Below are 27,512 nucleotides of genomic sequence, written 5' to 3'. Positions count from 1 at the left end.
TTTCTTTTTGTTTTGTTTGTAGGGCTTCCTTACGCCTACAACTAGCATTTATTACATACTGTAACATGGGCTTGGTGATATCAACATGCTCTACACCTCCAGAACGTTAACAAAGTCATACATCTGTCTTTGTGCGATCAGTATTTCTTCCTGGAAGTTTTCAGTCAGCAGATTAGAATTCACTGAAAATCCTCTTTCCAATGATGCATTTCCATGGGAAAGTACCAACACCATCCTCACAAACTTTAGAAAGCCTGTTTTGTCAGCTACTGTATGTGCCTTAAGAATGAGCATCCACAAGTGATCAAGGCGCCCGTCTTCTCAAGAAAAAGACGAGAACAGTGCTGCAGAATCTTGCGAGGAACATACCAACTGATATGATCACTCAATGTTATCAGCTTCTTGTCCTGATAGCCACCTGTTTTGAAGACAACATTCTAAACTGTACTTCACACGCTGTTTCCTCACACCCGAATTTAAAGCCACATACGGACATAAGCAGGAAATTCCCTTGGTAAGATTGTACTTCAGGGGACTTTTGTTTTGAAGTTTTTTTACCATAACCTTTAGACAAGTCCTATCATTTTTCTGTAACAGGACAGACTTTTCTGGTACTTTCTCTTTCTTGATGGCATGGCGTACTGCATAACCCAACTTGATATTGTTAGCAGTCAATAGATTTTCCTGGTTATCTACATCCAATCAAGATACATTGCGTTTCTCCCTAAAGCTCTTCAGTACCTCTGGTTTCAAAAACTTTCCTGCTAAAGCTAATAAAATGTCTACCAGTAAATCATAGAGAAAAGGTGCCATGGGTGCTTCACTTTGGAACATTGTGAGAAACAATTCCAGCTCTGATGCCAAAAAGTGGAAGAATGTCAATTTTACTTCTAGAAAATTATCTTCAAGAGCACTTTTCACTACACTGAAAGAGAAAGATGAAATAGAAAGTTCACTAACAAATTTCATTAGGTGGGGTAACGTTTTCATGGCACGCTCAACAACTGCAGTATTCCATCTGATTGCACAACATTTCTTGGGAAAAAGCTCTGATCCAGTTATTCTAATGTAATCTGCCCTCCTTGCAGGTACGTGTTTAAACAAATAGTAACTGTGCCTCAAAAAACTAACAACGTCCCATTGTGTAGCAGAAATTCCAGTTTTGAAAGCACCATGGACCGTATGAAGCCCACAGCTACCAATTTCTAGCAACGATGGCGAATCTTCACCAAAGTGTCTGTGATATGTATTTTCAAAGCTAACAAAAATGTCCAGTTTACGTTGAAGGCATCCATAGATACTTAAAATTAAATGCACCTGTCGGTATAACCTGAACGTGGGAAGCACATGCTGCAGCACGTCACGTCAGCAGAATAATAGACCAGCTTGAACCAGTTTGAATCAAGTGATTTGTTGCCACTTCCGAAACATGATAAATAAAAGAAAATTGACGTGGGAACTGTTCATTATTTGCCGTTCAATAATAAAAATGGGAGGGGATACACATGATGCTACGTCAATGCAAGCTGATCAATAAACAAAAAACGTATTGCCAACTACAACCTACGAAACAAAAATTCCCTGATTTTTCCCTGACTACAATATTCCCTGATATTTCCAGGTTGTCCAGGGTCGGTAGACACCCAGTATATTTGTCACTCTATAAATGGTAGAATTTAATAATGGTTTAGTACTTCATAATTACACATTGTGTAATTTGTTAATAGAAAAAGACTGGAGTGACCATCTTCAATGTCAGTCTTTACATGTCTTCTCGATATTGTCATGCAAAATTTGGCTTTAAGATTTTATTAGGTATTTAAATCACTGCATATTTTAAACCATTTATTATTGGAACAGATGGTATTTTTTTTAAAAATCTCAAAACATTTATTCAATTATTTTTCATCCTAATAGTGCAGTATTCAAAACATAATAATTTAAAATATAAAAGACTAAATGTTAACATTGACATGTTAGCCGTAACACATTTTGTATCTGCCGTGTAACCTAAATATGTTGGCGTGGCATCCAGATATTGCTTTCGACATGTTGGCATGGAAATGTCAAACAAAATTCCAAAATAATGTAAGACCCATCCATAACATACATGCCTTAAATGTCAGTGTCCACTTTGACATGTGACACAGTCCTAACTGGAACCCACAAACACCAAGAGCATCAAAAGGTGTCAAGGAATGAGGCCTTTCATAATAGCAGTGATGGAATGCTTTGGAGGGGTACAATAGAGAACCTCAAATAACTCCAAATGTCACCGTCAGCCATGTTAATCTGTTGCCAAAATCCAAGGGATGAACCAATGAGTGTTATACAATAATCACTCTTAGAGGCTGGCATACTAACCATCAAGGCCTCTAGAGTGTCTTTATATTTGTAGTAGCCATCTAAAATTCAGCAAACACTGTCCAACATACTATTTCTTATTGTGTTCAGTCATCTTTCACTTTTACAGTCTTACTGTTTTTGAAGAATCTGTAAATATTCTTGAGAGACATAAACACTGGAATCATCACTGGTAAGAAAAGTGGAATGTACACGGCATACTTCTGGTCATCGGGGAAGTACAACAATGCCAGCAATGAAGGATCCGTAAATGCGGACTCTGAGGAAAGGAAAGCTTTCTTAGAGGCGTTGAACGCATCTTCTAAATAGCCAAGTTGTAATAACTCTGCAACATTCTCCACTTGATCAACTGCGTCGTAAATAGATTCACCAACATCATCATTTATTACGATGTTGCTGATCTCGCCTAGTAGCTGGGATAACGATAGCAAAGTGATCTTGGCAGACGTAAACTGTTCCAGCGTCCTGACCCGAAGCAGGAAGTCCAACTCCCATTCCGACAGGTGATGGCTTGTACCGGCCACGACGTTAACAGACCGGATCTTCTCCCGTTTAGGAACACCCAATAAGAGTCTGAGCTGCTCCAATATAATGCTCATGATGGCAGGAGAGTCTGGCGACACCACTACCGGCTCTACAACATCACTCTCCTGACAAATGTTGTTTGGTGGGTTGTGAATCATGATTCCACCCCATCTTGGCGAGAGGAATGCATCCAATGTCGTCGCAGCACGCGTTCCTTGTTTCCTGTAGATGTGCAGAGGGGCAGCGCTGCACGGTGGAATGTAGACCACAAAGTTGAGACATCGATTCTGAGAAACGTGCGATGCTAGCTTTTTCTCCAAGGGAGTTATTATGTGCGGCAACAACTCTTCAGCCAGGGCATAATGCTGGCCCATTGTTGCAGTCTGTGTCACGAGCTTTGGGTGGACTTCCAGCGACACGTAGTACAACCACTGAGATTTAACTTTAAATGTTGCTAGTGAAGACAACTTAGACAAAAATGGTTCCAAGTAATCTTGGACAGTTTTCGCCAGATTCCATTTGAGATGGAGCTTCTCCGGGTCATTATTTATGGCTGTTATTAAAATGTCATATTCTTTAGCTGCCGGGACCCTCCGTCGACCAGCGGCATCTTGGTCAACTTCTGTCGGTGTTATCATGGCATTCATCATCCTGGTGAGAGACGCTTCTCTAAGCCACCATCGCTGAAGAACTTCGTACAGCTCCGATGCTTCAGTGTTAGGAGAAAAATACACTGTCCGCTTCGTCCCCACCAATATTTTGTTGTGTGTTAATTTGGGAGAATTTTTTACCTCCAACAAGCAAATTTCTCCTACACCAGTATGTTTCACGGTTACACTGTCAAAATCTTCTGAAATAGCCACATTATCTACACCACGCACATTAGTTTCCACAGATATATTAGCTCTAAATAGAAGAGAGTCATTAAACAACTTGTGTAAGTCATCTGCTAACTTAGTACCCCTGACTTCATCTGACCCCACTACAAATATTCTCAGCTCGATACGAACGTCTAAAGTTTTCAGGGCCTCTATCCTGGAGTACGGCAACCACACCCGATACACTTCCGTGGTCTTCCACCACAGCGGGAGACCAACCACAATCATGATGGCCACAAAGGCAATTGCTGCTGCAATGCGGTGCTTCTCAGTTTCTTCAGGATCATAGCGCTCTGGCCTCTGTTTGCAGGAAGGTGGTTGGGAGTAACTGCCCTCCACCACTTCAGTGCCAACATCTGGTGTACTTTTTGCCATTTTACTCACATATATGAAGTGTTCTGGAACAAAGCAAACACACCAAAACTTGTTTTCATGATAACTTAAGCATCGCAAACTGATCATCATCATCATCATCATCATCATCATCACCATGTCACCGCAACCCGCTAGGCTGATATATGTTAGGGGCCTATATAGAAATCTACCAGTTATACTTAAGAACTAAATTCACACTTGCAGAATGGGAAATTATTTAGGTTGGATAAATGTTTAAATTATATGGGTTTACAATAGTGTTGTAAAAAATATATATAAAATTTTTTATTTATAAATGTAATATTGCATCTAGTTTAGTCTCAATTGAATTAAGTGTTTTCAGGTTATTGCTTGGCTGGTAGTAATCAATTTACGAGAAAGGCTAAACTTATTCAACCTATTTAACTATGAAAATTTGTTAGTTTTCTAATCCAAACTTGCCCCATCACCTGACAACACCAACTCCTCTGCAGAGCACAAAATTAAGTTCTAACACGGCAGAAGAAATACGAAAAGAATTTATTTTTGGTGGCATCACCAAATTTAATTTATCCACTTTCTAAACTCTATACAAATTCTAACAAAATACATACGTTAAGTGAGAAATTACTCTATACGCCACCACGGCACAAAGCGAGGTAGGGTGGGTGCAAGCCCAACCAGAACAGGGTATCATCAAAGAAAATCAAGCTGAACTCACAATGATCTGCTCGTCTGCCTGTCAATCACATAACCTGCAGCCAATCAGATGGCCCAGAAAATTTCATCCGTCTGTTCTCAAAACCTTACCAAGCTTTAACTTCGGATGGACAAAAAGATAAAAAAAACATCCAAAATGTTAGCAAGATACCTATTGCCAGCAAACTTTACTAAATTAAATAAAATTTTTAAGTTTATTTATTTGTTTAGCTGCTTCCATTAAATGGTTTTAACTTATATTTGAACACATCTTTAGGTTTGATGTTTCGTACAAAAATTTCCTGATTTGTAAAAGTGTAATAAATTACGTATGTAAATCTGACAATACATTAGTAATATCTGAGCAAAAAAAATTTAAAATTTATAAGTGCTTAACTTTAATGATCGTCAACTTAAATACACAATTTTTTTTGGCCAAAAAATAACTGGAAAGTGGACTCACAATGATTCGTCCGTCGACAAGACGAGCGATTCACAATAATCCGCACGTCTATCAAATACTGTGGGAGGTCCATATCCTTATCCTAATGTGAATGACATTACACTGTCACACGGAAAACTGCCCTGTCTACAATTGTGATAGGCGATCCGATGTTCAAATCCACTGATTGAGTGATTGGAAGGTAGTCACCAGAGTGCAGAAAATATATAGCACCAAAATAAATTTTTTGGATTGTTTTTAGTATTTTGATACATTGTAAATTAGTATACAGCTAAGTTTTAAATATTCATTTAGCTAGCAAAGTTGTGGGAATTCAATAATATTTATTTAGCCTGTAAGGGCAAAGTAAATACTAATAATGAATTTTAAAAATGCCACTAATATGAATTTGTATTTAGGCCTTTAACAAGCACCGACTGCAAACGAGTAAGCTCTGAACAATATTTTGTTTTGGTCTTGTTGGCTTCCTACCACACCGTCCGTAATTTTATGTTTACCTCCTTGAAACCTGGAAATGAAAACAGCAAATTTTTTTTTTTTTTTTTTTAGTTGATAGTGGCCTACAGCCTAAAGCCCACGGCCATAGGGTAATGTGTCCTTATTCGAAACTTGTATCATATCTTAGCAATCAAATCTCTGTATGTAAATTAATACCCATGCCTTACCCGGGACTCGAACCCAGAACCCCTGGCACCGCAAGCCGGTGCGCATCCGACTGCGCTACGGAGGTCGGCTAGCAATTATCACGAGAATTGTTCTATGGAACCAAAGGGCACAGATTGGGTTAAAAAGTTCAAGTTGACCAATGTATTCGGACCATCACTCACACCACCCATGACGTCGGAGGGGTCACATGGACCAATCAGCCAAACAGCAATCAGTGTCCGTCGGACACAATGTGTCACTGGAATTTTAGATGGGCCTTAACTGTCTTAACAACTTTCTGACAGATGCTTATGCTAGACTACCTTGCATGTGATCCACTGGTAACCACAAATAATAAATATTTTTTAACCTTAGAATTTGACTTACGTCCAGGAGCAAGAATCCTTAACTAAAGACTAAAATATATTAGAATTAATTAAGTTTACCTACAAATTATATTTGAATAATAATTTAGAACACTACTGCAAAGTATTAGGTTAGGAACCGTTGCCAACTTTCCTTGATAAACAAGAAACAACCTTTTTTTTTTTTTTTTTTTGGATGAGGTAGTAGCCTACGGCGCAAAGCCCACGACAGAAGATTAATTTTTGTCGCATGCGATCTCTATATTATTTATTTAGCAATCAAATACCACATAAACACATACCTTACCCGGGACTAGAACCCAGGACCCCTCGTACCATAAGACAGTGCGCATCCAACTGTTCTACGAAAGTTGGCTCATTAAACAACTTAAATAACAATACCTCTGAAAAAAATTAGATTCGTAACATTTAGGGTTCTTTCCTTAGTTACTTTATGGCGTTCACGCCTTAAAAAATAAAAATATATACATAATACGTTACATTATTACATATTAATAAACTAGTAATGAAAAATAAAAAATTATAAATCACGTAGCAAAACAAAAAAATATATAATCATTAGGTTAACATTTTTTTAAAACTTCAAATGGCAATGGCAAAATTTAGGACCTCAATTTTGTGACAGCGGGGCTTTCAAATTTGTTATTATTTTGAAATAAAATCCTTCAATAACCATCAGATATTGCTAATTTTTAAATTTTTCAATGTTACTGGTTTAAGTTTTAACTTTGGGCTGTTGGCTGCGATGTCGTTTATGAATGGTGAAATGTAAATGACAATGCACATGTTTGCTGTTTCATCGTGGAAGTAAACAGCAATTTTCAAGGAACATTTCCAGGAAGATGGTAACGTTTACTAAACATTTAGTTATTATAAGGAATTTTACTTTATTCTGGTTCTTAGTTTTTATGCTAATTTACACAGAAAAGGGAATATTACCTATATATTAAATGCTTAAAACTTTCCAATAAATAACCTTAAATTCGATTTATTATATCTTTTTAAGTATGTCTTACGTTCAATAAGAATTGAAAGCAGCCAATTTTTTTTGGTGATACTTGTGGAAATCACATTTTAAGGGTTTTAAGTAATCTGCTGTTAATATATAGGTATGTCAAAAGTGGATGCCGGTCGTGATATATCTCCCTACCCCCAAATTCGTAAAAAAAAAAAAAAAAAAAAAAAAAGGAGTGGGAAACAGTTTTGACCCCGGTTGTTACGTACTTACATAATAAATCCCTGTCTTTCAGAAATGTCTGGGCTATGCTGTATTCGTAAGGATCTCTGGAAAACCACAGGATTATGTTGCAGCAAGTGTCATGTAAACAATAGGTCGGTGATAATATTTACAGATAATATTTACAATAATTTTACACCATCCTTTATCTCGAAAATTGTTTTTTTTTGCACGTGGCTGGACTCAACCATGGCAACGGTTGCGATACCACCCAGGTAAACGTAAAATGGTTAATTACATGTAAATTTCTTAAAAATATCTGAATGTGCTCCAGTATTTTTTTAGAAATAAAATAAGTAACTGATAAATCCTATTTTGGTTTTTTTTTTTTTAGATTGGTACCCCTTCAGAAAATAATTACCTCTTTGGCTTGTGATAAACGATAGAATTATATTTGGGCCTAAAATTGAATTGTTTGTATATTGTTTTTATGGAAAATTTACTTGGATTTTACCAGTTTCCATAACATGATTTGGGTAATACCAATGGCATGCAATAGGTGTCAAAGTACTATCACTATTAATTATTTACTTAATTATCTTGGAGTATAGTTATAGCATTGCATTAACTAATTTTTAGAAATAATTTGTGGTTTTATTTATATCACCTCAGTGACAAGTTTCATTGGAGTTATGCCTGGATGGTGTGAGTTTGTAACTTGTTTTCGATTAGGTAAATTGTTATATCTATATTTAGAGAATTTTAATTTTATGTTCATAGACTTATTACAGTAATTTAATCTAATATTATTAACAACTACTTATGTCTACTGCTGAGCCCTGCCAAACTACTGTAGGTCAACAGTTATGTGACAGGCAGTCTAGCCAATCAGATGCCAGGGTGTTTACCTTGTGAAACTGATCACAGAGCTTTTGATTTTTAATTCACTCAATTTTTTGACCCACTTGATGCAATCTGTGATGAGGTTATGCATATGGGGGCTAAATATAAATACAAATGTGTGGGTAAATCACACAAGATTGATTTTTTATCAAATTTTGAAATTGCATTATTTCCTTGGTTTTCTTTCAAATCATTTGAACATTCTGTTTATACTATCAGCTATAGTACCTATCATGTGCAATCCCTTGAGTGCCATCTTTTGGAACCTTAGTTTGTGCACGTTGCAATTGCTTCGAGGTAATTCCATTTAACCAACACCACTATATTTTGAAAAATGATACCAACGATCACATTTCTCGCAGTGCCTGTAATATATTAACACTTCAGTTGGCCTAATGATTATCTTACACTAGACACAATACATTTATTTATATGCCTGTGCCTTGCTTCTTAACACATTTATATTTTATCATTTCAGACTTGACTGTAGTTCAGAAACAATATTAGAATTGGTCCATATAATTACATGTAATTAAAATATTAGCCTGTAGCGATTATGTATAGTCGCAAGTCACATTTATTTAAGTTTACTTATTGTGCTTAAATGAAAGCCACTTAAAAAAAAAAAAAAAAAAAAGCCCACTTTTGTTACAAGGTGGTACTATTTATTGCAGATATTCAGGAATTTTACCATGGGTTTCATTGTAAATGGAACACAAGGTACCAAGTGGAAAACTACATGCAAGGGTATTTCGGTCTTGTGGTTTGCAGTTCTGATTGGCGTAGTCAGGTCTGTAGACCTGACACTAGGTTTTTGTTTGTTTAGTCGATCCTGTCATACAATGGAGGAGCCATGGTGGCCATGAAGGGCAAGGAATGTGTCGCCATTGCAGCGGACAAGAGATTCGGTATTCAGGCCCAGACATTATCTACTGATTTTGAGGTAAAGTTAGAAATTCACTAGTACTAGTACTATAAAACTAATTATTAATTTTTTCTAAGCTTGGTGTTATGTTGCTTGGGTAGTTGGAGTGGTTTGTTGTTGTTGTTGTTGTTGTTGTTGTTGTTGTTGTTGGTTTATTTATTTATTTTTTTTTTTTTAAATGTACAAGAGTTGATTGAAAATTAATGCCTCAATTGCCATAACATATTTATTTACCAGATTTTCACAATTTTTTTTTTACAGACTACAGACACCTTGGAGGAAAAGAAATTAGAGCATTGCTTAAAGGACACATTAGGTTTTCAGAATCAAGAATTTGAAAAAGTATTCGGTTGGTGAGGGGGAGAGCTTTGGTCATGGAGGCTTTATTTTTCAATCGAGCTTCATATAAACTAACTGAGAAAATTTATTTTTTTCTTTTAAGCGCTGTGTTTATACTTGTAATGAAGTTATGGTTTTGTAGCATAAATTCTGTATTTGTTTATCAACAGTAGTGACCCTGTACCACCATGCTTCAATCGCAATGTTTCATTTTCGTGCATGTACAAAAAACATATTTTTGATATATCCACCATTACTACCACCCTTTGGTAATAATCATTATTCATTTCACCTGTCTGTCATTTAGTTCCAGATATTGTGAGACCACTGTGATTGAGGTATTATTTTTTTTAATCTCTAGAAAATGTTTCCAATGGGACCGCGCATGTACCTCGGTCTCCCGGGACTGGCCACGGACACGCAGACCTGCCACAGCAAGCTGCGATTCCGCTTGAACTTGTACGAGCTCAAAGAAAACCGACACATACATCCCAAAACTTTCGCAGCAATGGTGTCCAACTTCCTCTACGAAAGACGGTAAGCAAAGTTGTAGCATTACTCTGTCATAATAGAAAATTTACTTAGAAGGTTTTCTGTTTGTGCTCATTGAGTTCTATATCTTTTGTGATGTTATCTAAGTAATGCAGTTAGTGTAATTTCAAGATGTTTACTATTCATTCTATAATTTATTAATTGTAAATAATTCTTCTTTAAGGTAACTCCCTGTCAAATAGAGTACCTAATATGTGTATAGGGAATAGAATTGTACTTATTGAATTCTCCAATCCTAGAATACCTAGAATAGAATAATCATCACTCAAAAGAATTGGTGTTTGAGAGGAGAGGAAAATTTAGAAATTCAAACACTAACATTTCTGTGGTTTACTTTTTCTGTATTATTTTGCTGCACAGAAAACTATCTAAAAATGTTTTGTTTTTTGCAACTAGCTTCATAAAAATAAAAATGGAATGATTTGGCTCCTGAATTGTTTTTGCTGAAAAAGATTTTATATATATAAAGAGGTTTAAAATTTTTTCTCAAAACAGGTTTTTAAGTTTAACTCATTTATAATTTTATTTATTTATTTATTTATTTATTTAATATTGTAACATGCCCACCAACAGCCGAGGGCTTTAGCGGTGGGCACAACACATATATACAAGGACAACATATAAACAATACAAACAAAATACAAACAAACAAGTAAAGTTAAAATAAGTATAACTATTAAAAATAAGCATCAAAATATAAAATGCATAAAAAGAAATACAAAACATAGACATTACAGTATTAACTAGCCACACTTTCACAGATTAAGATGATCAATTTTATTGAAATTAGAAATGAGTCGAAAAATTATATCATTCTTTTTATGGTATGTACATAAGGTAGAAGTTAAACTGCTGTTAAATTGGGGAATTCTAATGCCAGTATTATCAAGAATGGACTTACAATTTAATTTTGAACAGTAACAGTTTTTAATAAATACATAATCCAGATAGATGCGGCGGCTTGATAATTTAAAATTAAGATTTGTATTTGAGGCACTCTTCAAGAATCTAATTTCAGATTCTGAATCGACAGAAATGGGAATAGACCTATCACTTTATACTTGTAGAGAGTTACCATTTAGAAACTGGATGCTGGACGTGTTTACTGCAAGGTTTGGACCGTACTTCGTGGAGCCGGTGATAGCGGGGCTGGACCCGGTGGACTTCACGCCCTACGTGTGCAACATGGACCTGATTGGCTGCATCAACGAGCCGGAGGACTTTGTGGTGGGGGGAACGTGCTCGGAGCAGCTGTACGGGATGTGCGAGGTGCTGTGGGAGCCAGACCTCAGCCCCGACGACCTGTTCGAGAAGATCTCGCAGGCGCTGGTCAATGCATGCGACCGCGACGCCATCTCGGGCTGGGGTGCCGTCGTGCACATCATGTGAGTCCTCTCAACGTCCCTGCATCAACCTGTCTTAAAACATACTCCCAGTAGCCTACATCCATTGACAAACTCAGCATCGCCTTGTGCTTAGTGACTTATGTGTAGAGACACCTGTATTTCGCGAATACATTTCGTGTGAAGGTATTTCACAAAATACTGTAGCTTTCTCCTGTGGTTATTGGCTGAGGTCGGTGAGAGGTGTCGTCCCGCTCTTGACGGGGCCAATGAGAATGTGGTTACCGTACTACTGCACCCTCACAATTTGCCATGAGCCATGACTCTTAGGAAAAGCTACAGTGTTTTGTGAAATACCTTGACATGAAATGAAATCGCGAAATACAGGTGTCCCTACTTACATGCATGCACCAATCAAGTGGAAACGTCGCATTCCCACTTTCTTCATTCTCCCTCATGCTAACAGCTCATTTCCACCAACATTGTTTATTGGTATTGTCCTTAAAGCACATTTTATAAATGAACCATACATCATTACTAATTTATTGTGAAAATATGTGTTTGTTACAGAGAAAAAGACAAGATTACAACCAGGCATCTGAAGACAAGGATGGACTAACAGCATTGAAAAGAGTATTAGGTGGTGCTAACCAAGTGTTTCATTTTTTATTCACAAAAAATTGAGAATTGTCCTCGTAAGTTTTGATTGCCACTACACATTTTTTTTTTTTTCAAATGTGAAAATTAATGTTCAAATGCCTGTTGGGTAAAACATCATTTTTATTGCAGACATGTCAAAATAAATATCAACAAAATTGCTTCAGCTAAATAGTGCTGCATGTTATATTGCATTACTTATTGCTTGCCACAAGTATAAACAAATAATTGCACCATACTTTTCTTTACAGTTTTTTTAATTGAAACCCTCAACACATACGTAAGTATAATATAGTTCTTGGAACATATTGGATTCACCTTACCAAAGCTATTTATCAATATATTAAGTAAAACAAAATAATAAAACCATTTTAGGATGGACACTTCATCTGCCTAATAGTGATTGGTGGAATCAGTTTTTAAAAATTAATGCATTGATTCATAATATGAAATTGATGCAATGTTTTTTGAAAGATAGAAAAAATATATCTACCTTAACCATGTTTTGCAAATGTATAATGTTGACGTAACTAAAAACGTAACTGCTTGGCTGAATGTTCAACCACTGTATCAAGGTTAAATTGTGCAGGCATTTTGAAGGTGAATGTATTGTCTATATTTCAAATGACACAAAGGTGCATGCCGCATATTGAGTTGACACATAAAACTGAAGTCAAAGATGAATTTTCAGTATTTTTATTTCCCCTTTTTTTAATAAATCAATTTCTTTTTAGGCAACAGAAAGTGATTTATTTTAAGCATAAAGTCATGTTTTATACAAGAAAAAAAAATAGTTTATAATGTTTCATGTGGAGCAAGTGAGTACAGTAGAATCCAGATATTGATATTTATCACTGGTTTTAAAAATTGTTGCTCAAAATTTATTTCTTCACACTTAGAAATAAACAATTCTGTCTTGTAGACTTTCAGTAAATTGATTCATCTTATTTTCACAATTTGCAGTTTGTCTGGGACACACGCACATTTATAATTAAATTATTTTTAATGAATGTTTGTCACTTAAACCTCCGTTAGTTGCAGCCCTAAAACGTGTCGGATTGGTCATAGCGATCTAACAAATCACATTCATGAAAACTTGCATTTTTGTTGAAATATGACGTTTACTTACTAACACTAAGTATTTAGAGGATTTTAGAAATAGAAAATCCACCAAAATAACATTCACAATTATTTAAACAAAAATTCAAGTGCAAGATTTATATAAACTGTATCTTTGCTTTCTTCTTGGATATATATATATTTTTATTTAATACAGTAAAACCTTTTTGTTGCGACCCCATTTATTGCGACCACCTCTCTATTACAACCCGATTTCGAGGAACCGTGAAAAAATTGCCGAAAATCCGAAGATAAACAGACAGAAAATAAGTTTCTTGTGGTGAGTAACGTGTTGCTGCGTTTCTCTTGCCGAGTGCTTCCTGTCGACCGCTGTCAGCGCTTAACAACCCCCATTCCACGTCCCTTTGTCGGCAGGGTGCAGATAAAGGTTTTTGTGGCAACGTGTTTACGTTTAGCTTATTGCGAGTGTCTAGTGTGGTACGCAATTAAGGCAAAGCTACCTGCTGGATTTCTCTTGATTTTGATTACTATCGGTTGACAATACACAGCGACCGACTGGATGCACGCCCGCCTCGACTTGTTTTAACTGCCGCAGCGATGTTTATTTTGACAGCTCAAGCAATTAATTTTTCCCGTGGGTTGATAGAAAAAGGTCGCTTCACCCAGCATAAAAAAAAAGGCTACGCCACTTATTCCCCGCGCAGGAAACACACTGGCTGCCGTCTGTCTACCCCGCATTTATCTTTCTTCTAACATTCCACGTTCTCCTCTCGCGCGAGCAATAACTAGGGCCACGATTATATGGTGAATCGCGAAATCGCGAAATTTTCCGCGGATTTATATGGAAAATGCGAAAAAAGCGATTTTTAAGAAAAACCGCTAAATAACACCGAAATTACACAATACAAGTCTCTTATATTTTAATGTGAAAAGCTTAATAGTCAAGACTTGCCCGGGTCCTGGTTGATAAGCTGGAAAAATTTCCTGCCTTGCATTTCTACATGCTTCCTCTAATCAGCTTTAGGGCGCCGTCTGGTCAGCGTGTGTGTTAGTGAAGCGGGATGATAAGATCGACGCTCAATGGTAGTTCTAGCGCGGTAAAACCTCTAAGTGCAAGGCTTCTGAACTGGCGCGCAGTCATCTCGTTCCCGTCAGATAACAGTGAAATTTGAGCGGTGACCATAACATTATATGGCGGAAAAATAAAGATAAAGGTGTAATGCATTTCCCTATGATACTTTCAAGAAATTTGTAACGGGTTTTTTACACCTAAAACTTCGAAAACATGTCTTTTAGCCATTTTATCTCAAAAGAACCATTAACAAATTCTTAAATGCTTTTCGTAAACAGACTCCAGTCGGATATATAGTATAGTTTGGAAATTGCATAGGTTTTTCGTGGCTGTGCGCGGCACACGACTGTAGTTGCCATGCGTCACGCGCCGAGAATGTTGTCCGGCAGGAAGGGCGAGTATAGTTCATTTGCGGCAAAAATGAATACTTTTACGGCCCTGCTAAATTTTTCCATTAAATAAATTTTGAAGTTTCAGTGATTTTCCTTCAGAAATAATGTTGTGTAACTAACAAACAATTTGTATCAAAACAATTAACGGTAAATGGCTGTCGCGGGGGCCCTTAAAAATTTTTCATTTTACCAGAACTGGACTATACAAACCTGGCTTTAGTCGCACACAGTTTGGTGAAGGTGAGGAAGGATGTTGACAGTTTCACATGCCAAAGGACGTTGAAGTAGGAGGGGGAGAGAGACACGATGGTTTGTATGCCTGGGAGGGATGAACCTTGAAGTCTAGACAAGGGAAGGAGAGGTAAGCCGTATGACGTCATGCATCCGCCGCCTGTGCTGCCGCCAGCCTGTCTAGACGATATTCCCGCGCTCCCACTTACGTTGCACAAGCTACTGCTGCCGTATTTTTAAAGGAAATGTCCCATTATTTTTTTGTTATTCTCACATGAACATTATTGGAAATATTAAAGCCGACACAAAAAATACGCTGTGTGTTAAAGTTAACAGATTTTAATAATCTTTCATTTTGTTTTGTTTTAAATTTTTTTTCTTCTGATTTTCACATTTTGGTCAAAATGTCCAATTTTTTGACGGTTCTCGAGAATGTATTCGTAAAATCACTGCTTCGTTAAATCCGGGGTTCGTGACATCGGGGTTCTAGTGTATTTAACTACGGCAAGCAAGAAATCGTACATGTAATCTAACCAGTAAAAATAAACTGTCTATTGACATATTTTCTTTAGAGGTGGCCTGTAGGGCGACGGACTTGTCATGAAGGTTTAAAGCACAGCCGTCTAGCATTGTGAGTGACAGCATCCTGCCATTGTATGGCTGGTTTCTTAGCGAGTAGCGGTTTGGGAAAAGGGGTTGGGGGGGGGGGGGGGTTGAAATCAACTGAAAATTTCGGAAAACATCTATTACGACCCCCCCTCTATTCCGACCCTATTCCTGGGAACCGTGAGGGGTCGTTTCAGAGAGGTTTGACTGTAGTAACCTTCATAATGGAGGTTCATCAAAACATAATAAAAAGAACATAAACATTTTAGTACATTTCAGAAAGTGGGTAAATATACATATTTTGCAGGGGGAAAAAAATTTGGCAGTAACAAATTCAAAATTCAAAAATGAGCAAAATAAAATCAAGCAATAAATCAGCTATAAAAATTCTAATAATAAAGTGTACTTTGGTATTTTATCAGTCTCTTTACATTCAGACTGGCATCTCATCCTTGCATGTTGGAGGCAAAGTGCGGCTTCACAGATGTGGCAGTTGTTTGTATTTGGTAAGATGCCTTCTCTTTTCAAATTGGCATTTGGAACATGGTCTTAGCAGATTCTCTAATTTTGGATGTACTCGCAATGTTCTGAGTGAAGTCTTTTCAAACCAAATGACATACTAATCAATGGAGTCCAGTATTGGTCACCCTTCTCTCCAGTTCCTGAATTAGTGATACTGCAAGTTGTCATTGAAAAGCCCTCCTGCACCTCACTTCTTTTTGTTGCCAGTAAATAAAATTTGACTATTTATTCCTCCTGTGTTCAACGTCAAAAAAAAAAAAAAAAAAAAAAGATGACCATAGGCCAGCGTTTAGTACTTCAGCAACATCATACATATCGCACATTCTGTCCACTGTATCGACCCCAACCTTCGTTTCATTATAGAAGGTTATGATTTCAGGTTTTTTTTTTCTTCAGTTTCCTCGTCAATTTTAGTATCAGAGTGCAAGCTAGATGTGAGAAAGATGCTGTTGTTGGTGTTGGGGGCATGTGAAAAAGTTTTGCTTCTTTCTTTGATTTGAAAGCTAATGGAATTTGGGGTTTATTCTTTCTGTGCATCCCAACCATAGACAACCTCATAGCTGTAAAATCATTAAGAAGACAGTAGCTGCTAAACCAATTGTCAGTGGTTATATTTCTTCCAGAACCACATATAGGACGAACTTAACATTTCACTACATCAGCTGATGGGTTATTCTCAACAAAAGGGTCTTCAAGCTGAGTTCCTACATAAAATTCCAAATTGACGGTGTATCAGATCCTGTCATCAGCTAGATTGAAAATTTTAATTCCATAATGAGCAGGTTTCTTTGGATTATACTGGCAGTAAATGCCCTTACCCCTAAAAGCAACCAGCATTTCATCTAGCGTGAGATTTTTCCCGGGTAGTTTTCAACATAGCATTCAAAACACGCTCTAATTGTTGCAAGGCGGTCGACTGATTTTCTTCATTGTCTTGTTTCCCAGTTGTCAAAATTAAGAAAACGCATGATGAAATGAAAAGCCTGAAAAGCTCAACCCCTTCATCAGCACTCGAGAGCTCTTCTAAATTTAGGTGGCTTGCTCTGTAAACTACGGCGAGATACAAAAACCCTATAAAAGCTTTCAGTTCAGCCATATCTATGACCTTCACATCCCTTTGTCTAGAAAATCTGTTTTGAATTTTGAAAATATATTTATTGGTACATTACAGAATCGCAATATCTTCCAAATGGACATCTTCATCTGTATCTATCTCTTCATCAAATGAGTCTCCATTATCGTCATTATCATGATCTTGAAGCATACAAAGTATTTATTCAACATTTTTCACATTATCAAGGAAATGCCTCTTCTGATGGTCCATGTTGTCTGAAAAAAAGAAAATGCTTACGTTAGTCGCAGTGATCTGAGAGATCCTAGACGTTTATTCCACCAGTACCGTCACGTATACACAAAAAGTATGCAATGAAATCGCTACAGCTATTGTAATAATATAAATTTAAAAAAAGCTAAGGTTTATATAAAGTAGGTAAAACTTACGATCTTGGTCGCGGCGATCTGTCAGAATGAATGCATCATTTTGTACATTTCGAGAGGTAGCATGGAGGTTGTAGAGGCACTAAACTCTCCTGTGTCAAATGTCTGATAGATACTGGGATCATGGTAGCAGAGTCACCAACTGTGAGGGAGGAGGAACAAAAAATATCCCTATACGATCTGTCAGATCGCCTGCGACTAACGGAGGGTTAAAGAGGTTGATTCAAGTATGGTTGAATTACCAATTTAAGTTCAATTACTTCCAAAATAATTTAGGTGGTTACGTATTTAATTTACAACATTGTTGTTACAAGAAAGGATATTGATGATGATTTCAACCAAAAGAAAAATTCAAATAAAAAATAGTCATATCAGTTGTGTTCTTTAAAAACAAATACACAGCCATAAATTTAAACAATTTTGTTTTTGGTTACGTTACTGTGATGTGTGTAAAAAATTACATTTAAAACTTACAATTTTTTAAGACAAAATTGATGTAGGTTACTGAATGACTCAACAACACTGTTATTGTTCAACATCTTGGTTTTTGTCTTGTTCGTCCAATTGGTTGCCTGGAGTCACATCTGTAATCACAGCTGGTTGCTTCCTTCCCAGCGCACACAGTTGTTCTCTCATGAATGTTGCAACGTCAGGCGGTTGTAGCATTACTGCTTTGGTCATGATATCTGCTAGGATGGCTCGAATTTCTGGATTGCGAGTCAGATATGATCTGCACATGACACAGACACAAAACTACCAATATATAGGTACTACTTAGCATTTGGTAGACAACTTTACATCATAGAGCACAATGTCAGCACCCACATATTTAGAGTCAACAATAATCTTTTATGTTAATGCAGTTGGCTGTAAAACTCTTCCTTTACATTTTTTATTCACACCTTGTTTTTTTAGCTAGACTTCAAGTTTCACTTTTTTTTAATTTATGTATAGAAATTATTTATTTAATTATTCAGGAAGGAGCTAATCAAATCTTCAAATCCTGAAAATACCGTAAAATCCTTAGTATTCAAAGGATTTGATATAAAGGAAAAATATTAGAGGAAATAAAGTAAATTAAAAATTTTAACTCTGATAACCTCTGATATTTACTAGATCAATTTTTTCTTCATATATATACTATTTCCATTTTCCAAGATAGTTTACTTTTTTTAACATGCAAATATATAAATAAAATTGCAATGTGTATTATTTTTAGAAACATTTTTTGATACAAACATTTAATGGGTTCAATGTTTCAGTACCATAGTTAATATTTTTCATTTCTTGAACATTATTATATTTTTGAACCCTGAGACTTAGATTCAGATTCGAGGGGTACATTAAAGATACTCTTTGGGATTTGACACATCATTAATTATTTATTCACAAATCCTTGAAGTACTTGTTAGGTCCTTTTCGACTGACCCCATCCTTCCTAAAACCCACCGACTGCTGGATATAAAAGTTTGATAGTTTCTGTACCTAAGACCAGTTATAAGGTTATAACATGACTATGGCCGACTTCATAGTTGGCTTGCTTTGGGGTTGTTGCTTGTTCTACGGAACACGATGTTTGCTTTAAATCCCAGAGTAAGATCAATTTATTCTTGCTTTCATTCCTTTCACAAGTTCACATTATGAGAGAATACATACTTGAAAAATTGCAGCAAGCATACCTGATATCGAATCGTTTTCGATTTAGGTGGTCCAGGTACAGCGACATCATTTGTTCATCTTCTTGCCAAGCATCAACAGTTTTTGATTTAGGACTTGGCTTGATTTTATAGGGTGTAGAAACCCACTTGTGTTCCATTAATCTGCCTTTCATATTCAGTGTTGTTACTGTCACCTAAAATACAAAATGTCTAATTATTAAGCAAATTATATCCGTTTTTATGTTTATTGGTTTAGTTTTAGTATATGACAGTTACAGTGTTAGCTCATGGGCTAACATACCGTACAAGCCCGCAAGTGCATGGAAAATCTAGGCAGTAGTGCGGGACGACCTTTGGTGGTACCGGAAGTCTCCACTGAGGTTCCCTCTACCACGCTCTGGCGAGGAAACACACTGGCAGCTGGTGGCTTTGATTGGATAAACCACGTCCAGAGTAGTCTCCACTTTGCTCGTGGGCGGACGCAGTGAGGAGCGAAACAGCTCCGGTGCTGGCCTAGCAAGAAGGTACTAGTAGAAGCTGGATTTTCATCGGCCAGGCTCTCTGGGTTTTCAGAGGAGTCCCAAAAATGTTAAAGACTTGGATACCTAAATACCTTGTGATAATTCTTAGGATGGAGATTCCTTTGAGTCAGCCAATAGTTAGCAGAAAAGGGTAATGTGGAATGGGTAGCAATCAGTGGTGGGGATACTGAATTATCCCCCCCCCCCCCCACACACACACACAAAAAAAAAGTTATGTAATTAATGAAGGCTTTGGGCAGTCAGTTACTTTATCATTCTCATCTGTCATCAATGCATTTGTGGTTTGTGATTTAACGCCATGTGTAACAGCTTACGCCCTTCACCGAGATCTCGTACAGTTTTCGTAACTTAAGGGTGGGGTAGATTTCCCCCCACCTCCTCTTCATCAACTACTGGTAACAATGCTGGGATGAGTTGCCTCATTCTCTCATTGTAGCTCTTCTCCAAAAACCTCTGAGTCGCAATGAAATGACGTATCCGTTTCCCTATGGCTACTAGGGGGCCATATTGGCGGTGTTTCAGCCCTAACAGCAGTAGCTCACCATTAAATCTGGCACATTCTTAAGTATGTGCACAGTTGTTTGCTGAACAACTTGTGTTGGTGACTGTAACCATCACTTAATAGTGCAGTTGTGAACAGGTTTATTACTTTTTTATGTCCGTTATTACCTGTTCTTTCTCATCGATGACAGCCTTACAGACAACCACAGCAACAGGAATGTTCTTCCCATTAATGAGTACATCTTGTTCTTTAGCAGTGTACTGACAAGAAACCTTTTGTCCATTCAATGTAATCATTGAAGTTTTAATATCTCCCTGTAAAATGTACAGAAGTATTTTACTGAATTAATCACACATCACTGATTTTAACCTGTGTGTTTCCTAACACACAAGAAGTAAATAACACAAATTGCCCTCTTTATTTCTTCCATATAGGTATTTGTGGTTCTTCAAAAAATACTTAGCAAAATGTTTTGTTTCATTTGTTGTATTAGGAGAAACATAAAACAAATTAATAAATAAATGAGCAACATAAAAATTGTCATGGTTACAAAATCGGTTAAAATTAATTTTTTTCTTGTGGTCGGAATAGATAAGTTTCATATTGTGGTACAGGAAGAGACTGTATTTCATAGATAAATATACATAGCCATACTTCTCATCTGAAATACCATACACCATTTAAGTGCTACTAGTAATGGAATTTTAAATATATAACTGTGTAGTAGCAACACTCGGTGTTATTTTTTATTACAAACTGAGGCTATGAAATGTGTTCAACTTTCTTTATTTTCTCAATCTCTCTAAAAGTGTCATGAAAGGAGTTCTCAGTTACCACTGTCAGGCCCATTTACACAATTAGGGTGAATAATACAAATTGACAATATCAGCAAAATAGGACAGCAGGAAATTGTGGTTTCAATGAATTATTTTATGTGAGGGCTTTGGCTCAGAGAGTATCTGTAGTTGTGTCCTAAAGGAAAGGTTATATTTTAAATATATTATACTAAATGGATTTAAAATGTTAAATTATTGATTCATCACAGCAGTGTATTGCCTTACTTGGAAACCTTCTAGCACAATGAACCGCAGCATCACAATGTAAGCACCGTCTCCCAACAAGTCCGGGACATCTGCCACGGGATAGCTGGTGGCTTGTCGCACATCGTCGACAGTAGCCGCACAGTGCAGCGTCTCCCCGCAGCGTCCCAAATACAGGCTCTGGTTCCTGACCAGCTTCCGGCACCTCACTCTGCTCACTCGCTTCTCGTCCCACGTGGCCAGGTTGAAGTCCACGATGCTTGTGCTCGACGTCTTGCTTTCCGTTTCCTTAGTTCTCATCTGGCAACAACCCATTTGCATCGTAAAGTTTTCCCTTTCACAGTGCATTCTAATGTTCTTGCATGGACCAAACCATTAATTTACTTGTACCTAAATACATCCAATCTAACGTAACGTACCTAAATACATCCAAACTAACATAACGTACATCTGCATTGTTCTCAGTCAATTTCCTAGTATATATAAATAAAAAGAACAACATGCATTTGGTTGGATAATTCATTGAACTGCACTTGAAATGACGTAATTCAACTTTTTTTTTTTTAATAGAATTCAACCAGAATTATTTGGCATGGCAAAGAGTTTTCAAAAAGTCGCGAAAATGTTTCTAATAATGAATAACGGCATTTTTTTGGTTTAACAAATTGACCACATATGTCTTTTCCTCCCATTTCATTCCCCAGTGCTCTAGAAATTAGAATACTTTATGTTATTTATACATTAGGGCATGTGTGATTGCATGGAAATTTTATTCTGAAACACTTCTCCATATTTTAATTAATTGGTTTTTTGGTTCCAAGTTGAGGAATTCACACAACCTGCAAGTCATCTTGGATTTCTTTTCTGCGATTCTGAGACTGTCTTGCCACATAAGAATTTGGCTTATACAGTGTGCACCTGTAAAACTTTTGGAAGTTTTTTTTTAGATACTCTTGGCCATTTTAGAGCATGCTATCGACCAGTAGCTGTGTTTTTTCGAGTATGAAGATTTGTTACTACTGACCTCGGAAGATATATGAACCAGCAGCCTGTCGGGTACATCCATTTCCTCCACACTGAGACGGAATGATCCCACGACAAGCAACTCTTCTTCCTCCGATACTATTTGCAATTCTTCGTTGAAGCATAGCTGCTGTGCATCAGTCTTACTCACTAGGGTTTCACATTCCATCTGGTATCGTTTTTAATATGCAAGAAGAGTCACTGTAAATAAATAATACCTACTTACTTTATTTGCACTTTTTAAATTATGGAACAAGCAGTAGAAAGGAATGACCTACAGATTTCCCCATTCCTCGGCTGGCATGTGTTTGACATGGGAGCCATGATACAATTGTTATTGATCAATATTATAGGTTTCAGTACCTTAAAAATCTTGTTTAAAAACTTGTGTGTGTTGGTATTGAAGCCATCGAGGGCCCCATCCCTATTACTTAATACACAATCATCAAAACCCTCACTATTAAAAAAAATATATAACCTTATCGGCACTGCTGGAACATTTTAAAAACCTAATGTACATAACATTCTTTATGTTCGACATTATTCAAAAAAAGATTGAACATTTTCTCATCCAGGCAGTGAAAATAATTTGAATGTCATAATGAATTTCATATTATGCCTACTAAGTTAGTTATCTATGGAATTATTTTTGACCTTCAAACACTATTTTTAACCCCTGATGCAGAGGGGTGTTATAAGTTGTATCTGTGTATCTGTGTGGCATTGTAGCTCCCAAATGAACGAACTGATTTTGATTTAGTTAATTTTTGTTTGAAGGTGACTTGATCGAGAGTGTTCTTAGCTAATATTCAAGAAAATATGTTCAGTTTGAAGATCATCAGCTCTTTTCTAGTTGATGAAGGGATGTGAGCAACTTCCACAGGTCTGATCAATTAAAAATCTGGTATCCTGTTATTTCAGTGATATTGCAAGAACATGGTAACCTTGACTTGATGCAGTAAGGTATGGATGGTGTAGTACGGTACAGACTACAAAAACCAAACAATGGTAAAATATGATGATAGTGTTTAATGCATTTTAATTAGTCTGTTCAAGTGAGAACTCAAAGTCAAGGGTATTTTTAATTTTTTCCATCAATCCCACTAATGTTTGTCATAAAAAAAAAAATTTTGGACAAAGGTTTAAGGTAATATTAAGATGGTTATAAGTAAATTACGTAAAATGTAATACTTCGGAAGTTATCATTTTTTTTATTTCAGCCAAAACGTTTCAAAGTTTTACAATAAATTATAATGGATTTGATAGGATATCTAGTTAAAAAAGTAATGACTTTATCTAGCTTTGTTATTTCCACCCCTTTTGCAGTAGTGATTTGTTAAATAAAATTTAATTTAGACAACAATTTAAAAAATATTTAAAATGTTAAATACAAATAAAAAATAATTTGTTAGAGTACATTGCAGGAAAGTATTATTTTTTTATTTCAACCCCAGTTACTGCCAATGGCTGGGGAGGACAAGCTCAAACCTTCCCACGCATTACAGACGACACGCCATCCCCCAACCGTCAACGGTGCATAGACGGAAAAAATTGGCCAAGGCACGCCTAACCTGCACCACCGGACTAACCAACAATGCCTGGTGCCATTGGCCAGGCAGGACAGTCTCAAACCTTCCTGCAAGATACAGATGACACACCCTCCCCTCCCTCTCTGGTCAAAGCCATATAAGTCTTGAGGGTCTCTCCAGGGTGCCAAGAGCGTTCCTTCCCGAAACATCCCACCCCCCTGGGGACGACTGATGAAACAACAACGCAACCTAATATACGACATACGACATACGACACAAACCACACAGCCCGGTGACCAAAGTTGACCACAAACCCACCTTTGCAGACAACCACATAACGGAATGACCCTTCCCCTTCTCCGTTGATAAAACCTCCCTGAACCGCCTGTGTTGAGCGGGACTGTGTCCTGGGTTGGCCTTCCACCTCATCACATGTCTCTCACCTCAAAAGCCACAAACATACACTTCACCCCCTTTCCCCAACTCAATGGCCATGTGGTTTCCCAATACCCCCATCATCACCCCTAGACACGTTTTCTCTACCTCGCCAAACACGAAAGTTAAACCCAATAATAGAGGTTGCTGTCATCCGGGTACCAATTAATTTTACTATGAACCCATTAACTCTCCACTTTGAAACTTTGTAGACAATTTAATATTTGTACAAAAAAATTTATAGAATTTTTTGAAAAAAATTAAAAATGCCTTTTTTTCCAAAATTTTAAATTTAATTTTTAAAAATTATTTTGAAAATTATTTTTTTTTCTAGACATTACTGTGTTACATTCACACACGAAAGGCCATACCAAATGCTGCAAAATAACACCTGTCTCACCTTTCAAACTTAATTTGGAGAAGAGTTATGGTAATTTTAAAGTATGCCTGTCGTGCGATTTTGAGTGTTTTTTTTCTAAAATTTACAAAGCAATATTTTCAGAACGGATGGATATATTATTCTAAAATTTTATATTTTTGTTAGTCTGTATGGAGGTAACATCTGTGCGAAATTTCATCAAAACCTAAGATGGTGAGGTAAAATGGGTGGGTTGATTTTACATGGAATGACCCTATGTAATTAAATATCTAAATGTCTAGCAAGTCCTAAACAACTATTTACACAGGTTGACAATTAAAGAGTAAAGTTTACGACATTAGTTAACTATGTATAATAAAAGTTTTAAAAGGCTTGTGAGTCTTTGTCCATTTACATTAATGGAATGAGTAACTACATAGCTAAGTTGAATCATAAAGTTAACAGTGCTAAAAAAAAAAAAGTGAATGTAAGTTAATGAGAAGGCAATTGCTTTGAGTTTCTAGAGTAACTTGACGGACAACTCTTAAAGACAATGTTGAAGTAAGTTGCCGTCGTCCGGGTTCTCATGTTCGAGATCCGGCGTGGTTCCTTGCGGAAAGGCTGGTTTTTTGGTGAATTGTGTGCCGGAGGGCGCCAGGCTAGTTCTGTGGCTAACCAAGAGTTGGGTCTTTGGGTGCGTATGCCCCTGCGTGGTCCGCTAGAACCGTCGGCGGTGGTCGTGGTTGGAGGGGGCCCTTGATATTGATACGTTACTGTCCCTACACAGCATAGCACGCTGATCCCTAGCTGGGTTCGGGGAGTTCACAAAAAAATATACACTGGTTCGGTTTTGCACTGTCGTAACACACGTCGCGCACGGAGTGTGCGGAGTGGACGTTTAATTGAAATCAACAGTTACACTTGTAGTTACAGTTACACGATGCACATTGATTTTCCCTACACAAATTACACTAAGTTGACACTGGGCGCTCTGAGGCGCCGTCACTATTATTAAAATCCTCACGCCAGTCGTGGTTGAGGGGGGAAGTTCGATTGGAGGCGGCCAGTCCCGAAAATTGCAAACGGCGACGCCCGGGCCCACCTTTGTGGACCGCGGCTCGCTATGAAATTCGTTAAAAGTCTTTAAGTCGTTGCTGGTGCCTGTGCACTCGGCGATTATCCAAAAGTCTTTAGTTGCGGGAGTCGGCCCATGCTGTATGCTGCACTGTCCCACGTAATGCCTTGTGCGGGGAGTTAATTACGAAAAAGGTTTAGAGAGTGACTATAATTACCAGTAGTGAATTCAGTGAAGACGAAAGTTGAGGACTCCCCGTGGGACGCACATCCACCCCGGTCCACGAGTCGCTCGGTACTAGCGTTTTCCCTCGGCGCGAGGGGAGGCCTCAGCGTCCTGTCGCGCAAAAGTTTTTAAAGTTTCGTTATTCGGAAATTATTAAATTAATAAGAGATTGAAAGTGGCTCTAAATTCACACATTAAATAATAAAAATTAACCTAATACACAGATACTTTTTAGGAATTGGATTTCACAAGTTTACATTAATTAAATTTGAATAATGTGAGTCACACTGTAGACTGTTCGTCACTTGTTGACTGCTCCAGTGGCGAGTGATACACAAAAATTGGGGAGGTCATAATTACGTCACACACTACTTTATTTAATTTAGGCTGAAGGCCGCAAGGGGAGCACTCACAAATGTATTAATAAAAATTCACACGTGAGTGACCTGGGCACTCCTACGTCGCAATTCCCTTGTGCGGGGTTTTTAATTAAAAGTGATGTTATAATTAAATTATGCTTAATTTATAATGTACAGGGATCACGGTGGCTGGTTTATTAGGGCATGGTCTTTAATTCTACCTTTTGTTCCGGTGCGTGCCTGACTTGGATGGGCCATGGCTAGGGGTGCGTTCCATTAGCGGGGTTGGATACTGGCGGTTGCAGGTCGGGCTTTAGGGTGGCCTTCGGTCGGACGACGTCAGAGTTGTTAATCTGCATTGCACTTCGTAGTTGATGAATAACCTAACAGTGGTCTCCACACAAATTAATTTCAAAATGAAAAGTTTCCATTTGAATCCATGCACGAACACATACCAGAGCTTATACAAAGTCCAAACATATTTTTCCAATGCTGAAAATAGTAGGCGTAATGTTATAAGTGTTGCACTTATTAGTAGGAAACATCAGCTTGACATAAATGATAAGGGTGTAGGCCTACATATTCTACTCCACATTTGTAGAGGAAGATAAAGAAAGTGAAATCTAGAAATTTGGGTTTTGGTGGTAGCTGGCATCACAGCATTGTTTAAACATGTTTGGATTTTATTTGGAGAGCCTTTTCGATATTCGGGTGCAGTATGGATGTAATGGGATTCGAATATTATTCACAGAAAAAACAAATTGATTTAGAAATAATCATGTCTAATAAATTGCACAAAAAAAGTAATGCTAGTGGTCGTATAATTAAACTTAAATGTAGAAATTATAATAATTTTTAATATTAATTTTTTTGATTAACATTTAATGTTGAAGTTTTTTGAAAACATTAATTATTTGCAAGACAATAAATCATTTTGAATGACTGGAAACAATACTTACTAAAAACTTACTTCTTATAAATTATGTGACAAACTTTGTAAAAACAAATACATAATTATTTTTTTGGCCTTTTGTTTTTGCAAATACAAAGATAAAATCTTGTTAATGTGTAATAAAATGTGGAAATATATATGTTGGTCCCGATTGAGTTATGTTTCGTATATTTACAAAAATTGCTTAATACGCTAATTTGATAA

At 37.0% G+C, this 27,512-nt stretch overlaps 3 protein-coding genes across 16 annotated transcripts; 1 reads left to right on the top strand and 2 right to left on the bottom strand.

Annotated features, from left to right (window-relative positions):
- Positions 1-1,866: 1,866 nt before the first annotated feature.
- LOC134528317 (GPI transamidase component PIG-S) lies at positions 1,867-6,713 on the bottom strand. 5 transcript variants are annotated; one of them, XM_063361841.1, is made up of 2 exons: positions 6,596-6,713; positions 1,867-4,165 (listed from the first exon to the last, which is right to left on the bottom strand). In XM_063361841.1, exon 2 carries the CDS (start codon positions 4,140-4,142, stop codon positions 2,451-2,453), a length of 1,692 nt encoding a protein of 563 aa, XP_063217911.1. In that variant the 5' UTR covers positions 4,143-4,165; positions 6,596-6,713; the 3' UTR covers positions 1,867-2,450. The 5 variants fall into 5 exon arrangements, with proteins under 5 accessions (XP_063217911.1, XP_063217908.1, XP_063217909.1 ...); XM_063361838.1 differs by lacking the exon at positions 6,596-6,713 and adding an exon at positions 6,375-6,464; XM_063361839.1 differs by lacking the exon at positions 6,596-6,713 and adding an exon at positions 6,379-6,460.
- A 332-nt stretch (positions 6,714-7,045) lies between these two features.
- On the top strand, positions 7,046-12,894 carry LOC134528315 (proteasome subunit beta type-3). The gene is made up of 5 exons (XM_063361835.1): positions 7,046-7,159; positions 9,221-9,337; positions 10,020-10,195; positions 11,323-11,595; positions 12,124-12,894. The coding sequence occupies exons 1-5, from the start codon at positions 7,157-7,159 to the stop codon at positions 12,170-12,172; spliced, it is 618 nt and encodes a 205-aa protein (XP_063217905.1). The 5' UTR covers positions 7,046-7,156; the 3' UTR covers positions 12,173-12,894.
- A 4,352-nt stretch (positions 12,895-17,246) lies between these two features.
- LOC134528313 (ciliogenesis-associated TTC17-interacting protein-like) lies at positions 17,247-27,414 on the bottom strand. 10 transcript variants are annotated; one of them, XR_010074382.1, is made up of 8 exons: positions 27,327-27,414; positions 22,377-22,576; positions 21,374-21,652; positions 20,480-20,626; positions 19,290-19,462; positions 18,085-18,340; positions 17,614-17,752; positions 17,247-17,442 (listed from the first exon to the last, which is right to left on the bottom strand). XR_010074382.1 is itself a non-coding variant. In XM_063361832.1 (7 exons), exons 3-7 carry the CDS (start codon positions 22,542-22,544, stop codon positions 18,136-18,138), a joined length of 972 nt encoding a protein of 323 aa, XP_063217902.1. In that variant the 5' UTR covers positions 22,545-22,576; positions 25,990-26,108; positions 27,327-27,402; the 3' UTR covers positions 17,882-18,135. The 10 variants fall into 10 exon arrangements, 5 of the variants coding, with proteins under 5 accessions (XP_063217902.1, XP_063217901.1, XP_063217899.1 ...); XR_010074378.1 differs by lacking the exon at positions 17,614-17,752 and adding an exon at positions 25,990-26,108 and having other exon boundaries at positions 27,316-27,372; XR_010074381.1 differs by having other exon boundaries at positions 27,316-27,372.
- Positions 27,415-27,512: the final 98 nt, after the last annotated feature.

Source organism: Bacillus rossius, chromosome 1, assembly GCF_032445375.1.
Source record: "Bacillus rossius redtenbacheri isolate Brsri chromosome 1, Brsri_v3, whole genome shotgun sequence".
In the NCBI taxonomy this organism is placed as follows: Eukaryota; Metazoa; Arthropoda; class Insecta; order Phasmatodea; family Bacillidae; genus Bacillus; species Bacillus rossius.
Note: the sequence above shows the minus strand (reverse complement) of the source record. Positions and strands in the feature narration are given on the sequence as shown.